This window comes from Pongo pygmaeus, chromosome 2 (assembly GCF_028885625.2).
Source record: "Pongo pygmaeus isolate AG05252 chromosome 2, NHGRI_mPonPyg2-v2.0_pri, whole genome shotgun sequence".
NCBI lineage: Eukaryota > Metazoa > Chordata > Mammalia > Primates > Hominidae > Pongo > Pongo pygmaeus.
In genome coordinates, this window is record NC_085930.1 from 121,667,893 (window position 1) to 121,685,784 (window position 17,892).

The following is a 17,892-nucleotide window of genomic DNA, read 5'->3' on the forward strand; positions in this document are numbered from 1 at the left end:
ATAAAGGATGGGGATAGGAAGCCCCCCTCCAGTGTCTTCTCTTCCTGAGCAATAATGTGAGAGCTTACTGGGGTTGCTGCTTATGCCTCTCATTGCAGTCAACACAGAAAGGAAAAAGTAGAAAAATTCTCTAAAAATGATGCAGGCAGAGCTGATGAGGAATTGGTCCTAGGAACTGACAGCCTGACCAAGTGCATATGTCATATGTCTTCGTAAGGTACCAACTTGCCTGAACCTGTGAAAGCTTCTCAGCCTCTTCCTACCACACAGGCTATGCGAACTATAGGTTTCATCAGTTCTCAGACAGCAATCATCTCAAACTTCCACGTGCAGGGACAATGGAAGGGGGCAATTCCTGGCTTACACACTCTCAGCAACAGGCAGCATCAGGGAAGAGGCAAGGCAGAGACCGTGTGAAAGAAGCCTGGAGAGACGCTGGGGGGTCGGGTGGGATCCAGTTCTGCAGCTCTGCTTCTAGAAGGGGTGAGCTGCTGAGTCAGGATGGGACACCCAGAACTTTTAGGATGAGTGCTATGCAGAGGCTAAGAGCAGGGGCCATAAGAACACCTGGGGCTGGGCCCACCTAGGTCTGGATGCCCTTCCCAGCATAGCAGCCAGACTAAGGAGGCTACAAGGAGACAGAAGCGGTACATGGCACTGACATCCAGAGAGCCTCTACATCATCACAGTGTGACCTAGGGCCAACCACTCCACCTCTCAGGCCATCTTCACCTCAGATGTAAAATTCAGGGCTTGGACAAGATTTTTCAAGGCCCTTCTGGTATTGACATTCTTTCAGGGAAATTGGTGCAATTGTAGCCTGCACTGGGGCTGCAACCAGTACTGGGGCAACAGATTGACACCTGGGGACATGCAGCAGGGCTGACTGCCGAAGCCCGGAGGCCAGCCCTTGGGTGAGCTGGCCAAGTAGTTTTATTGAAGTTGCCATGCAATGTGGCGAGGCTTAGGCTATTGGCCAACTGGTCAGATTCCTGAAATTGCTCTCTGATGCCCCCTGGACTGTGTCCCGACGTCCCCCTCCATCACAACATGAACCATTCTGAAACTGTTATATGAAAAACCAACCCCAGGAAATATGTATGGGCTGAATGGGAGAGAACATGGACTTCTGTTCAACAAGGGGCTCCTGTCAACAGAGGAGGGGAGGCACTTATTTGTTACGTGCCTTCAGCCAGCCCAGGCTAGTTACACACTGCCTCATCATCATTCCCACAACTCTGAAGTATGTACCTATCCTCCTATTTCCCAACTGGCACAACTGAGGCTCAGAGAGGTTTAGCGGCCTGCTGAGAACACCTCACTGGATGAAGTCTGGATGCGCTCCTGGTGCCTGGCTCTGTAGCCCACTCTGTTCCCTGTGCCTTGCTGCTCCAGTGTGGGAAACCTGCCCTTCCTCCACTCTCGGTCAAAAAGACCCGCCTGACCCTTTGCAATTGGGTGTCAAAGGAGAGTGCCTCCCTGGCCTCCACCAAGGCTTGGGAGGTAAAAAGGTTAGCTTAGGTTGGGCATAATCTCAGCACTTTGGGAGGCTGGGGTGGGTGGATTGCTTGAGCTCAGGAGTTTGAGACCAGCCTGGGCAACATAGTGAAACTCTGTTTCTACTAAAAATACAAAAAATTAGCTGGGTGTGGTGGCACACACCTTTCGTCCCACCTACTTGGGAGGCTGAGGTGGAAGGATCACTTGAGCAGTGAGCCGAGATCATGCCACTGCTCTCCAGCCTGGGTGACCGAGTGAGCCTGTCTCAAAAAAAAAAAAAAAAAAAAAAAAAGTAGCTTAGGAGAAGAAAAGGTAATAAAAAATAGCAACGGCAAACCTTATAGAACTGTTCTAAGAGCTTCATATATTATTACCTCATTTAAACCTCACAACATTGTCACAGGGCAGGTCCTATTATCATGGGAACATGATAGGAAACTGAAGCACACAGAGTAAGGACCTTGCCTGAGAAGATCACGCCACACTGTGCTGCTCTAGGGCCAGTGAGTGAAAGGCACAGAGACGCCACCGCAGAGTCCAGATGAAAACTTTCTAACAGGAAGAGCTGACCCCACCCAACAGGAAAGATTTAGCAGGAGCTCTCTGCAACCAGAACCATCCAAGCAGGACTGTACGGACAGGCCCTGAGCTCCAAAGCAGTGCTTCCGTGTTGCTGTACTCAGAAAAGCCAGATGAGGGTGCCTGGGTGCTCCCTCACAGCTCCTCTGTGGCCCCTTCAAGTGAGCAGGACATGGGAGTCTAGACCACCCCAAAGCTTCTACTAGAAGCTTTTACTAGACATTTAAACTCCCCACCAGGGGAGATCAGGAGACCTAGTGCAGGGTAAACTCCTTTCTTCTAAGAGGACCCTGGGCTGCCACCCAGTTTAGTCGCCTTATGACAGATCTTGAAATCCTCATTCTCTCCCTCCACCACTTATCACTGTCGAAAGAAAAATAAACATACCGAGCCAGTCAGAGCGTGTTTGAACAGCATCCGAGCAGATGTCCTCTGAGATCGCTCAGATGTGAAAGTTATCATTATCCACTGTGCATTTAAATCTGCTTTAAACTCTTTTGGAGCTAAAAATACCATAATTTTCAGAAAACAGACATGTGTAGCCCTTCCCCATCTCCTGAGTGATGGCAACACTCAGAGGCAATCATCCACTCTCGACTGTACTCTTTCCAGTTCTGAATAGGGGTGGGTTGGATGGGGCTCAATTCCTCTCCCACTTCAACCTTCCCACAAAAAGAATAAAAAACAGGAGAATGAGCCCATGCTACCTGCAGGTTACACAAACATTCTCACCACCCAGCAAGAACTGCCTCCCCGAAACCCAAGTCAGTACTCACTGTTTTCTCTCAGTCCAACAATCCATCCAACTCCTCCTGAGGCTAGCTGCTAAGAGGAGACTGTCTGCAGGGTTTGGCATTACTAAAGGCAAGGTGTCACATATTGTTTGCTGCTGGCCCCTGTCTAAGGCAGCCTGGCTGAGATGTCAAGGAAGGCTGAGGCAGGCCCACACTTGGCCCACCCAGCCGGTCGCACCAATATGAAGCTGCCTTAGCTGGAAGAGCGTTGTCCAATAGAAGTTTCTGCAATGATAGAAATATTTTATATTTGCTCTATCGAATACAGTAGCCATTAGCCAGCCACTGAGTCTTTAAAATGTAGTTACTATGACTCCGAAATGGAATTTTTAGTTTTTAAGAATTGTAATTAATTTGAATGTAAATGTAAATAGTACATACGCCTAGTGGCTAGCATGTCAGATTATGTAGGCCTTGCTCTCACTCACATAAAGGTGCTTTTGGGCGAGCAGTGGCCCTGACTACAGATGAGACCCAAAGCTGGGCATCCCGGCATGGTTTATCACAGCCAAAGCCCTGGAGCAAACCTACATGCCCAGCAATTAGAACTGCAGAACAGCCCCACAAAGGAACACCACCAGCCTGTACCATGGGGTGCTGCTTTATCCCCAATCTATTCTTTCCTTCTACAGTAATAGAGTCTCTTATTTTAATGCAAGTGTATGGCTATCCAGAAAAAAGATCCCCAAAATGATTTTCCAGTCTGCCTTGTAGCTAGTTATGGTCACACCTAGTGTACCCACTGAGATGAAGCCAAGTGACAAGGTTGGCTTTCCAGAACCTTCCTTGAAAGATAGCTGCCACGTGCTCTTTGTCTGTCTTTTTTTTTTTTTCTTTCTTTCTTCTTTTTTTAACCTCGCTGCCTGGAAGGTAGATGTGACCTTGATGCTCTGGTCACTTTCATAGACCATGAAGACAAGGGCCACACCCTATGCTACCCTATGCCATTCAGTGTTTGTGCTCTCCAAAACCCATGTTGAAATTCGATGGCCACTGTGGCAGTGTTGGGAAGTGGGGCCTAACAGGAAGTGTTTTGGTCATGTGCGTTCTGCCTTCATGAATGGATTGAGGCTTTTCCTTAGAAAAAGGACTCCGGGAGTGGCCCTCTGTTTGCCTCTTCCACTCCTCTGTTGCATGAGGGTCAGCGCTCCTCCCCTCCGGCAGCATTCAAGGTGCCACTTGGAACAGACCGTGCCCTCATGAGACACCAGAACTGCTGGTGCCCGATACTGGATTTCCCAGCCTCCAGAACTGTATGAGCCAACACATTTCTGTTCATTATAAATCACCCAGTCTCAAGTGTTCTGCTATAGCAGCACAAAATGGGCTAAGGCACCCAAGTGAGCTGGAAGAAGCCTGGGTCCCTGCGAATTCTATAGAATAGAACTGTCATATACCTTCTGGATTTTATATGAGAAAGAAAGAAATGTCTACCTTGTTCAGCCAGTACAGTTTGAGCATTCCTAATCTGAAAATCCAAAATCCAAAATGCTCCAAAATCTGAGACTTCTGGAGCACCAACATGATGCTCAAAGGAAATAGTCACTAGAGCATTTTGGATTTCCAAACAGGGATGATGAACTGGTAAGTATAATGCAAATATTCCAAAAAAGAAAAAATCCAAAATCCAAAACACCTCTGGCCACAAGTATTTTGGATAAGAGATACTCAACCTGTATTATTTTGGGTCTCTGTCAATGAAACTTAATCCTGATAAAGAATCTATTAAAAATGATAGCCTTTTGGCCAGAATCGCCATCTTCCAGTAATTTACCAAAATGATGAATACAAAAGGGAAAGAGGAGAGAAGTACCTGACATATGTTCTCTAGGTCTTTTAGAAAGCATGAAGTTGCTCCTTTGGCCACATATATGTGAATCTATCAGAAAGGTGACATTGGCAGGGTATGGTGGCTCAGGTCTATAATCCTAGCACTTTGGGAGGTCAAGGCTGATGGATCACTTGAGTCCAGGAGTTTGAGATCAGACTGGGCAACATGGTGAAACTCTGTCTCCACAAAAAATACAAAAATTAGCCAGGCATGGTGGCGAGCACCTATAGTCCCAGCTACTCAGGAGGCTGAGGTGGGAGGATCACTTGAACCCAGGAGGCAGAGGTTGCAGTGAGCTGAGATTGCACCACTGCACTCCAGCCTGGGCAACAGAGTGAGACCCTGTCTCAAAAAAATAAAAAATAAATACATAAGCTAAAAAAACTTTTTAAAAAAAATATGATATTATAGACATCAGGGGAATGGTCGCTGTTCAAAAAGGAATGCCCCACAAGTGTCACCGTGGCTAAACTGGAGGAGTCTACAATGTTACCCAGCATGCTGCTGGCATTGTGGTAAACAAGTTAAGGGCAAGATTCTTGCCAAGAGAATTAATGGGTGTATGGAACATATTAAGCTAAGAGCTGAGATAGCTTCCTGAAACACATGAAGGAAAATGATCAGAAAAAGAAGGAAGCCAAAGAGAAAGGTACCTGGATTAGACTGAAGTACCAGCCTGCTCCACTCAGAGAAGCACACTTTGTGGGAACCAATGGGAAGGAGCCTGAGCTGCTGGGACTTATTCCCTATGAATTCATGCATAATAGGTGTGAAAAATAGGCTAGGTATGATGGCTCATGCATGTAACCCCAGCACTTTGGGAAGCCGGGCGGATCACTTGAGGCCAGGAGTTCGAGTAGCTGGGACTACAGGCACATGCCACCATGCCTGACTAATTTTGTTTATTTTTTGTAGAGATGGGGGTCTCGCTGTGTTGTCCAGGCTGGTCTTGAACTTGTGGACCCAAGCAATCTTCCAACCTTGGCCTCCCAAAGTGCTGGGATTACAGGGATGACCCACCACATCCAGCCATTCATGTATTTTACTTTTTTAACATTAACAATCTTTAGTAGTATTCTCCATACTAGCCAATTACAAAATGTACATTACAGATGTAATATATCTGTTGGCCAGCTACAGCCTGGCCAACATGGCAAAACCCTAGCTCTACTAAAAATACAAAAATTAACTGGGTGTGGTGGCGTGCACCTGTAATCCCAGCTACTTGGGAGGTTGAGGCATGAGAATTCCTTGAACCTGGGAGGCAGAGGTTGCAGTAAGCTGAGATCACACCACTGCACTCCAGCCTGGGCAAGACTCTGTCTCAAAAAAAAAAAAAAAAGTTGTTAAGAAAAAAAAGACCACTAGACTATTTGAAAACACAGAAAACAATAACATAAATCAGGCACTGTGGTGCGTACCTATAATCCCAGCTACTTGGGAGGCTGAGGCAGGAAAACAGCTTGAGCCAAGGAACGCAAGACCTCTCTCAGAAGGGAAAAAAAAGATAACATAGATTAAACTATATACTTACGATTTTTGTACTTTTCTGTATGAAGTACCTCTTAAAATTTACATTAAAACAAACAAAAATACACCTCCGATCAAAGAAGCCAGACACAAAAGAGAGCATACTGTACAGTTCCACTTATAAAAATCCTAGAAAATGCAAACAATGGCATATAAAAGCAGATCAGTTGGCTGCCCAACTGGAGGCTGGGGTGATGAGGAACCTCAAAGGGACATGTGGAGTTGTTTGGGGATAATGGAAATGTTGTGTACTTTGGTAGTGGTTTTCACGAGTGCATGCACACAACTCTCAAAACCCATGGTATTATAAACTCTAAATAGATGCAGTTTGATTACACGAATTACACTTTTTTTTTTTTTTTTTTTTTGGAGACAGAGTCTCACTCTGTTGCCCAGGCTGGATTGCAGTGGCATGATCTTGGCTCACTGCAGCCTCTGCCTCCCAGATTCAAGCGATTCTCGTGCCTCAGCCTCCCGAGTAGCTGGGATTACAGGCACACACCACCACGCCCAGCTAATTTTTGTATTTTTTAGTAGAGATGGGGTTTTGCCCTATTGGCCAGACTGGTCTAAGACTCCCATACTCATGTGATCCACCCGCCTCGGCCTCCCCAAGTGCTGGGATTACAGGTGTGAGCCACCATGCCTGGCCTAATTACATGAATTACACTTAAAGTTGATTTTTAAAAAAGAATATATCCTTACTAAGAGATGAATACAGCTAAGAGTTCATGAAGGACATTCTGAAGGTAGTAAGAGGCACTGGTACAAAATGATTATGCATAAATCCTTTGAATTTTCTATTTTATCCTTGTAGAGAGCTGTTTTCATATTTTTCCTGGTAAGTCAAATGCTCCACATTTTTTAGTACAAAAAGATAAGGTACATTTTGTAAACTGGCTAGTATGGAGAATATTACTAAAGATTGTTAACGTAAAAAAGTAAAACACATCAATGGCTGGATGTGGTGGGTCATGCCTGTAATCCCAGCACTTTGGGAGGCCAAGGTGGGAAGACTGCTTGAGTTCACAAGTTCAAGACCAGCCTGAACAACACAGCGAGGCCCCATCTCTACAAAAAATAAACAAAATTAGTCGGGCATGGCAGCATGTGCCTGTAGTCCCAGCTACTCAGGAGGCAGAGGTGGGAGGATAGCTTGAGCTTCGGAGGCTGAGGCTGCAACGAGCCACGATTGTGCCTCTGCACTCAGTCTGGGCAACAGAGCGAGAATTTATCTCAAAAACAAACAAAACACACACACACAAAATCAAACTACTTGAACACTAATATCTAGTTTTTGTTTTAAAAAGGACCCATACACATATGTACACACTAAAAACACTGGAAGGGTATACAACAAACATTAACTGAGGTTATTTCAGGATGTAGGATTGTCAGTGATTTGATTTTTACTTCCTTCTCTACACCTTTCTGTTGTGTGAAAACAAGGAATATGACTATGTTATAGTCGGGGGGAAAAACCCATCACTGTTATTTATGTGATGAAAGCAACAGATGGCCATGTGTCCTTGCTCTGGCAGGCTCTGATGAGAGAGGGCTTCGTTTCATTCATGCTGCCTGGTTACTAACCAGAAAAGTCAAGTTGTACACAGTAACCAAAGAAACTGGGCTGAGAGTCTTAAAACCCGTGTTCACGCTCCGACTGTGCCCGTGTTTGCTACCCTAAAGTCATTTGCTCTTTGGATCTCGATTTCCTTATCTGTACAAGACAATGGTTGGAGTTAATAATTGCTACAAGTGCCTGTTTCTCAGTTTTCAAAAATTTCAGCTCTGATGCAAACTCCCAGGAATGATGGTAACTGATCTCGTTTTAAAAGATTGGGTGGGAAGTTGCAGGGAGGATGATTAAGGGCCTTCAACCCCCACGTCCCTGCATCCCCCATGAATCACTTTCCATCAAGGTAGCTGGCACATCCACTTACACTCTTCCTGCCAGCAAAAATGAAAGCCATTCTAAGTTCAGACACAAGACCAGCATGGGTTCCCATTAGCAGAAGCTTTTCCAAAGCCCTCACCTCAATCTAGACTCCTTCTTCTCACCCAGCACTCTGTTCTGGGCAGGGTTTCACAGCTTCTCCATGACCACCAAAAACATCCAGTCACTTAAAAACAGCTTTGGAGCAGCTCAGGCCAGCACTGAGCAATTAGGCATTCACGATGCCCCCTGCTGTTGAGTGGTAATTAGTTTAATGAAGGACTATTAAAAACACATAAAAATCTCAACCAACAAAAATAAACAGAGCAGCCAAAGTCAGCATCTTACATGTATAACTGGGCCTGCATGTAATGTAATGCTAATGCAAAGAATGCCCCACACAGGTGCTTAGAAATATGTATGTGTGCTCCCTAGGAGCCCAGGCCTTTAATTGGCTTTAATTTTTTTAAATGTTCATTGTATATCATGACCACCCATATATACACAATGTTAATTCTAGAGAGTGGTTTTAACTTCTGACTAGAAAAAAAGATATACAATTTATGAGAAAGCATAGACAGGCATTCTTTCCACCTTTGCAACTCCCATCCAGTAAAGACAGATGACTGGTGGATTGCCTAACCTCTTCCCTAGATGCTCAAATTTCTGAAGGGTGGCTTTTTGCTGTAAAAGAGATGACTCAGAAAGGCGCATTCACATTGAGAACTTTTATTTCCCCGATTCCCCCCACTCTTTTTTGTAGATGGTAGTAAAATGAAGGCAACTTGGATTGTGAGGGGGAAGGAGCAGGTAGCTGCTGCTGTTCCCTGTTGGCTGTTCCCCCAAGTCACTGCAGAGAGGGACAGTGCCTAAGGCTTTAAAAGCCAGCAGCCAACAAGTCAGGAGCCCAGGTGTGGAGACCTCCCTTTACCTCAAAAGAGGGGAAAAAAAGATAACATAAACTACATACTTATGATTTTTGTACTTTTCTGTATGAAGTACCTCTTAAAATTTACATTAAAACAAACAAAAATACACCTCCAATCAAAGAAGCCGGACACAAAAGAGTGCATACTGTACAGTTCCACTTACAAAAATCCAGCAAGCCACTGGCCAATGGAGGGCGTTTCTTTAATCACATCTTCTTTCTCTTGAGGGCAAAGACAAAACTATTCTTAGAAAAACCTCTACCAGCAGCAGATTATTTTTCCCTTAATAATAACAACCAGCTAAACTAGTAGAGTAGCATAATTCAGAGGGAACAAGATCCTTTTCCTGCTCAGGATGAAGTGTGGGAGAAAAACACGAATGAATAGAATCATTTGCTCCTGGGTGAAACCCTGCCATCAAGGAACTCCCATGCTTTCCAAATATCAATGCTGCCAACTTCCCAAAGACCAAAACATCACAATTCCCCCATATTTACAAGTTAAAGCAAGCCACGAGTAAGAGAGGAACTGAACCACCCGGGAAAGGCTGCAGCAAAACAGGAAGTTATAAACAAGGCTCTCAATTCACTATTCTTCACTGATGTGGGTGCACAGAACACAGAGCCCATTCTTGAGGATTAGACTCAATGATGCTAACATTTGCCTTACTTGATGAACTCCTCCCCTGAGGCTGACTTTACCTTAAGCGCACCACAGAGTTCAACAGTGTCTGCATCATCAACCACGGTAATTCGAAAATTTGGAGTCTGCAGAAGTTCTTTGAAGAGAAGGCCGTTCTCCATTACTTTGCTGCCTGTTGAAAGGTTAGACAACAAGGATATTAACAACAGCCTCTAATCTTAATTTTCACACCTAATACACTTTAAAATAACTTTCTACTTACTATAAAAGTAACATATGTTCATGATAGGATATTTAGAAAATACATAGGAGCAGAAATGAAGTAAAAATATCCCGTTTCCAATAGAGGTGATCATTTGCAATTTGACATACATTTTTAACTGACCGAATGTGAATCTAAAGTTTTTCTTGGCCAGACATGATGACTCACACCTGTAATTCCAGCACTTTGGGAGGCTGAGGCAGGTTAATCGCTTGAGGTCAGAAGTTTGAGACCAGCCTGGCCAACATGACGAAACCGTGTCTCTACTAAAAATACAAAAATTAGCTGAGTGTGGTGGCACATGCCTATAATCCCAGCTACTTGGGAGGCTGAGGCAGGAGAATCCCTTGAACCTGGAGGTGGAGGTTGCAGTGAGCCGAGATTGTGCCACTGCACTCCAGCCTGGATGACACAGTGAGACTCTGTCTTAAAAAAAAAGTTTTTCTCAAAATTGGGAACATAACATATATGTGGTTTTATCACCTGCTCTCTCTGAATTTGAGAAGATGGAAATGCTGTCAGAATACTTGTTTTTGCTACCACTATATTCCCCTCCTTTGGGACAGTGCCTGGGATGTGATGGCATTCACTAGTTTTCACATATTATAGTTTTTTTTTTGGAAACCTTTGATTAAAATACAAAAGCAAACAAAAATAAAGTCTTACACACAAAGCCTGATGTGAAATCTGCTGTGGTTGGTGGGGCTCAGGGTGAGGCTAACCAAATCCATCCTACCCAGCTCTAGAGAGACTGAAAATCAGGATCATAAGGTTTACCAGCCAAGTCTTGGCTCCCAAATCAGTGTCACCACACAAAGATAAAAGAAGGTACACTGAATACTACAGCACTTGGGCTCTGCCTGCCTCGAGGTGGGAGACCAGCTGTTCCCAAGCCTGTATGCACAGAACAATCATCTGGGGATCTTTACAAATACCAAAGCCCGTGCCTTATCTCAGATCAATTAAATTACAATCTCTGGAGTGGAGCAGGCATCAATCGTTTTTGAAACTCCCCAGGTTGATTCCAATGGGCAGACAAGTGTGAAAACCTCTGATATAACCTCGTTCAGCTTCTGCTTCATCGGTAACAATACTGCGGTACAGCTAAATCAGAATAATATGTGAAAACAATCTTTCACTGGTAAGAAGCACTCAAATATCCCATGTAATAATTATGGAGTCAGCTGACATTTGCATGCTTATTATTATGATTTCCTCCATGTACAGACAGGGAAACAGAGGCCCAGAGAGGTTTGCCAACTTGCCCATGGTCAAACACCTGGTAGAAGGAGAGCCCAAATTCTAACCCATATACTGCTCTGGCCACCAAGGCCCATGCTCTGAGTCTCTATCCTATGCCACCTCTTGGGGATGGGAAGACAGAGGATAAAACAAGCAAAAACTGAACAAACATACATCAGAATTAGAGCTATACATTTCCAAAGCACAAAAAAGCATGACTGTCAGCTAGCGCGGTGGCTCACACTTGTAATCCCAGCACTTTGGGAGGCTAAGGCAGGCGGATCACGAGGTCAAGAGATTGAAGCCATCCTGGCTAACATGGTGAAACCCCGTCTCTACTAAAAATACAAAAAATTAGCTGGGTGTGGTGGCACGCACCTGTGGTCCCAGCTACTGAGGAGGTTGAGGCAGGAGCATCACTTGAAACCAGGAAGTGGAGGCTGCAGTGAGCCGAGATCACACCACTGCACTCCAGCCTGGGCGACAGAGCGAGACTGTCTCAAAAAAAAAAAAAAAAAAAAAAAAAAAGAAAAAAGCGTAATTGTCAACAACTAAAACTACAACGTCAAAATAATCCAGGCCATCTGAGGGTTGAGAGAGGGTGGAGAGTGGATGAAATGAGACTGGCCAGGAGTTAATCATTTCTAAAGATGGGTGATGGGTGTGTGAGGTTCACGATACTGCTCTACTTTTGTTTTCTGAAGAGTTTCATAATAAAACACAATATCTACACCCAATACTTGGAAACGCAGTCTACTCTGTAGCATCACTGTTCTTTCATTTAGCTGAGTTCCCCTTTTCCAAATGCTAGAACTATGTCAGTTTGTGCAAACTGTTCTCTTCCTTTTTAAACAGTCCACCAGGCTGTCTAGGTGACTCTGTGCAACACTGTTGCATCATCTGGGTTGGGTAAATCAGCCCCTGGCCCCTACATCATATTACAGCCTCACTGTGTCTCTCCTCCCACTGCTCAGTGCCTCCAACATGAAGGATGCTCCTGAACATTGCAGACCAGCCCCTCCCTCAAGTCACTTTAATCCAGCCATCTGCAGCTGGAAGCTTGGGTTGCTGGTGAACAAACTGAGGAATGGGCAGGGGAAGGCACACTCTTGGCTTGCCATAGATACAAGGTAGGGTCTATGGGTTTCTTTGTGGCTGCAAATAACACAATGTCCATCCAAGAGGTGGGCTTGATTTACAGCAATCTCATATTTTCTCAAAGGTACCTTTTAAAATTTATTACCTTAAATCATGGATAATAAGTACTAACTTTATTGATTTATTTATTAGACAGAGTCTTGCTGTGTTGCCCAGACTAGAGTGCAGTGGCACTATCTCGGCTCACAGCAACCTCCACCTCCCAGGCTCAAGCAATTCTCCCACCTCAGCCTCCTGAGTAGCTGGAACTACAGGCATGCACCACCATGCTCGGCTAAGTTTTGTATTTTTAGGAGAGATGGGGTTTCGCCATGTTGGCCAGGCTGGTCTCGAACTCCTGACCTCCAGCAATCCACCTGCCTTGGCCTTCCCAAGTGCTGGGATTACAGGCATGAGCCACCGCACCCAGACCATAATAATTTTATTATTAATTTTATTATAACGTAATTATTAATGTAATACCAGTCATAAGCCAGCACGGTGGCTCATGCCTGTAATCCCAGCACTTTGGGAGGCTGAGGTAGGTGGATTGCTTGAGGTCAGAAGTTTGAGACCAGCTTGGTCAGCATGGCGAAATCCCATCTCTACAAAAAATACAACAATTAGCCTGGCGTGGTGGTATGTGTGTGTGTGTGTGTTCCCAGCTACTCAGGAGGCTGAGGCATTAGAATCATTTGAGCCCAGGGGGCGGAGATTGCAGTGAGCCGAGATCACGCCACTGCACTCCAGCCTGGGCAACAGCGTGAGACTCCGTCTCAGAAACAACAACAACAACAACAAACCCCAGTCATAAACAGTGACATGGCAAGCAGGGACTCAGGGCATCTGTACAGGACAGATAATACTTGATATCCATGTGGGAAGGCTGCCCAAAACTCAATGTAAACCAAAGACAGGAAAATCCCTTCTCTGCCACACCAAGTTTTAGAGGCAATTAACCTATTTAATAAAACTCCTTCAAAACCCTTATTTTAGTTTGTGATTCCATATGTGTTTGTGTACTTACAAGTTCCATCAGGAGCTTATGTATTCTAGACATTTGGCACCATGCCTGATACATAAGAGGGTTTGAAAAATAATTGTGGAATGACTGGATTAAAATCCTCAGTCTGTGGTATGCCCCAAGAACGAAAGGAGACCTCACCACAAGAGGGCACTGTAGTTCACCATGACAGGATTTTGAAGACTGAAGCTGCCCTATCTTTTCCCTCCACAGAAGACTCAAGTGGGCCACGATTCCTGAACCTACCATAATTTAAAATAGTCCCTATGCATCAACAAAGGATGTCTGGATAACCACACTGCAATGATCAAATACAGAAAATGTAATGTTTACGTAATATTATTATCTAACATACAATCCACATTCAAATCTCACCAATCACCTCTGCATTGTCTTCCACAGCAACCCTCCCTGCCCAATCCAGGACCCCACACTGCACTTAGTGCTCATGTCTCCTTTTTTATTTTTAGAGACAAGGTCTTGCTCTGTCACCCAGGCTGGAGTGCCATGGTGCGATCACTGCTCATTGCAGCCTCCACCTCCCATACTGAAGCAATCCTCTCATCTCAGCCTCTCGAGTAGCTGGGACCATAGGCGTGCACCACCACACCCGGCTAATTTTTGTATTTTTAGTAAAGATGAGGTTTCGTTTGTCATGTTGGCAAGGCTGGTCTCAAACTCCTGACTTCAGGTGATCTGCCTGCCTTGGCCTCCCAAAGTGCTGGGATTACAAGTGTGCACCACCACACTTGGCTAATTTTTGTATTTTTTGTAGAGATGGGATCTCATTATGTTGCCCAGGCTGGTCTCAAACTCCTAGGCCCGAGTGATCTCCCACCTTGGCCTCCCAAAGTGCTAAGATAATAGGTGTGAGTCACCATGCCTGGCTTGGTAACATATCTTTAGTCTTCTTTATTCTGGGACACTCCTTTAGCCTTTCATTGTCTTTCATGACAATGACTTTTTTGAAGAGTCAAAGATGTCATAGGCCTGTTGTTTTGTAACATATCTCTTACTTTGGGCTTGTCTGATATTTTCTTATGATTAAATTCAGGTTATAGGCTGGGCACAGTGGCTCGCACCTGTAATCCCGGTACATCAGCAGGCTGAGGCAGGAGGATCCCATGAGGCCAAGAATTCAAACAAGACTCTACTTCTAAAAATTAATTAATTCAGGTTATATAAAACAATTTTTAAACATCACTTTCATATTCTATCTTACTTTCAATGTTTTACTTAATTTTTTTTTTTTAAAGAGACAGGGTATTGCTGTCACCCAGGCTGGAGTGCAATGGCGTGATCATAGCCACTGCAGTGACTACAGCCTCGCTCAAACTCCTAGCCTCAAGGTGATCCTCTCACAGCAGTCTCCTGAGCAGCTGGGACTACAAGTATGTACTACCATACCAGGCTAATTAAAAAAATTTTTTTTTCTTTTTTGGAAACTCCCAGCTACATTTCCTAGGGTGATTTCAAACTCTTGGCCTCAGAAGATCCTCAACTTTAGCCTCACAAGAGCTACTCCACCCAGAAATGCTTTACTTAATTTAATTCAGGTCATCAGTGCTTATCACAGTCCACCCCACAGAGAAGGCATAGAAGCACCGGGTAAACAAATGCCAGAGGGAAAGAAATGTAACTTGTGTGCTTTTATATGTTTTTTTAAACCAAAAAAGCCTAATGCATCCAACTAGAAACTTTCCTACAACAAACAGGGCTAGAGTCCTAGCCAGGATTGGATCAGGGATTGGGATTGGAGATTAAGATTTAGTCTTCCAGAATGAACTGGGAAAGGATTATTGGCAAATAGGATTGAGTTGGAACAAACTAGTTAATCTTTTTGGGAAAATATAAGTAATTACATAACAATTTCACAGGCTATATTAAAACTGCAGATAAATAAAAGAATTTACTGTAAAAGAATAAGACATATTCATATATGTACATACTAGCATACATATATAAATAAATTTTTTCCAGAAGAATATTTAGAAACTGCTAATAGTAAAAGCCATTAAAAAAGAATGAAATCAGCCAGGCGCAGTGGCTCACATATGTAATCCCAGCACTTCGGGAGGTCGAGGCAGGTGGATCATGAGGTCAGGAGATCAAGACCATCCTGGCCAACATGGTGAAACCCCGTCTCTACTAAAAATACAAAAATTAGCTGGGCGTGGTGGCATGTGCCTGTAATTCCAGCTACTAGGGAGGCTGAGGCAGGAGAATCGCTTGAACCAGGGAGTTGGAGGTTGCAGTGAGCCAAGATCACACCACTGTACTCAAGCCTGGCGACAGGGTGAGACTCCATCTCAAAAAAAAAAAAAAAAAAGAACGAAATCATGTCTTTTGCAACATGGATGCAGCTGGAAGCCATTATCCTGAGTTAACATAGGAACAGAAAACCAAATACTGCATGTTCTCACTCATAAGTGAGAGCTAAACATTGGGTACTCATGAACATAAAGATGGCAACAACAGATACTGGGGACTACTAGAGAGGAGAGAAGGGAGGGAAGGATTGAAAAACTACCTATTGGGTACTACGCTCACTACCTGGGTGACAGGATTAGTCATAACCCAGACCTCAGCATCACACAATACACCCATGTAACAAACCTGCACATGTGCCCCTGAATCTAAAATAAAAGTTGAAATTATAAAAAACAAAAAAGAAACTGCTAACAGTGATTCCCTCTGGGAAAAGGGAAATGGGTGGGAAACTGCAATCTTAGTTCTACTTTTCCACCTTCTCATGGTGCTTGAATTTTTTTTTAAACCTGTGGCTGTATCACTTTTGTAAATGACAACTTGGGTAGGTGGTATCATAGGCTATTCTTTTCTTCTTTATATTATTTGTGATACTTCTCCTCTCCAAAAAATATTATTTTTCAAAAAAAAGTTTTGTGTCCAAATATATGGAATTGTTGATGGAATGCTATGCAGTTATGAGGATGTACAGTATGTTAACAGACTCTGAAAGGTTTTTGTTACATATTCAGTGAATAAAGCAATTATTAAACAGTATATGATTCACTACAAACATAATAGTTCGTACAAATAGAAAAAAGGATATATAACAAAATTATCAAAATTTTAAAATGGCTTTCTTTTGATTATCTCTATCTTCCCTAATAATCATGTAAAATACCTCCATAATTAAAAATAAAAATTAAGGTAGAAAATTCCAAAAAAAAAAAAAACCCTAAAAAGCCCTACATATAGGCAGGTATAAGAATCTGGAGCTACATTTTCCTGCGCATTCATCTCATGCAAGAGAGCCTGACATCTCTCAGAGCTTCCTTTTACAAAGCTGTCAAGGGGAAATGATTCATATTGCTTGCAGGTTTGACAAGGGTGAAAGTAAGTTCTGCAGTGGTAGATAAACTTTTGCAAAGCATCTGAAAATACAATAATATTACTCTTCCAACAAAGCATCCTTTAATATGGTACACAGATGCTTGAGAATTCTCAAAGCCCCTTTTAAAAGAAATGAAAATTTTCATAATGTCAATGTGAGAATGATGTATCTAATGTATAATGTGTAAGAGTAGAAAAGGCTTACTATTTCAGAAAACAGAAGACTCAAATTTGTTCCTGGCTTCTACATTAGTGTGTGATCTTGGGGCAGGTAATTTATTCTCTGAGTCTTATTATTCACCTGAAAATGGGGGTCATTCAATCAATTTTTAGATCTCATTGGAATCAATGAGGATCCAGATACTAGCATCTGTAAGAAAAGAAAATTTGGGTTTCTGAGGCCAGGGGACCCCTACCATGGATGTAGCCACCTGTTTCTTGGTACAAGCAACCTTCCACTTTTGTGTTTAACCTCAATAATTCATTATTGGATCACAGCAAGTCAGAATGGTCTTCTTGGCCATATTCATTTATATTCATTCTAGAAGTTGTTGAAACACTTCAGTTCCACAAAATAGACTCCTTACGTAAAACCCTTGCCCCACTGAATGCCCACTAAGGATTGTTAAGAGGGACAGGGAAGAGTCTATTACAGAAAAGATCAGAAATGGAATATGTACATGTTCAAACATCAAATGTCCAGACTCCTGGGGTCCCTCCAGGCAGTGCTTACCGATGGTGGTCTCACAGAACTTCTCTGCAGCCACCTCATTGGCAATGTTGGCTCCCATCAGCACACTGATGTCAATACCCATCTTCTCACGGATGATGTCAGAAATGAGTTTCAGCCCCTCGGGGCCCTCGTCTATGCCCTACAAGGATGCCAAGAAGTTAGAAGAAAACAAACCGCCAAATCAAAGAGGCATGGGATAGTAGATGTCCCACAGTTACACAACTTGAAAAATGTCTCCTACTTACAAGAGTAAAAGCATCTATACTGCCTATGTACAGCTTAAAGAACAATCAAATGAAGAAAATAAACATGTACTCATCACTCGTGTTAAGAAATAGAACGTGACTGACACCACTGAAGTCCCCTGTGTGTCTCCTCTCAAGTTCATCCTCCTTC

General features: G+C 43.5%; 1 protein-coding gene across 1 annotated transcript in view; it reads right to left on the reverse strand.

Moving 5' to 3' along the window:
• The window catches only part of GPD1L (glycerol-3-phosphate dehydrogenase 1 like), a 63,527-nt gene that overhangs the window by 11,754 nt on the left and 33,881 nt on the right, over positions 1 to 17,892 (reverse strand). Inside the window, exons 4-5 of the mRNA XM_054482528.2 lie at positions 17,497 to 17,635; positions 9,801 to 9,913 (exon numbers count right to left, since the gene is read on the reverse strand). Coding sequence (XP_054338503.1) covers positions 9,801 to 9,913; positions 17,497 to 17,635 — 252 coding nt within the window. The remainder of the gene's footprint in view (positions 1 to 9,800; positions 9,914 to 17,496; positions 17,636 to 17,892) is intronic.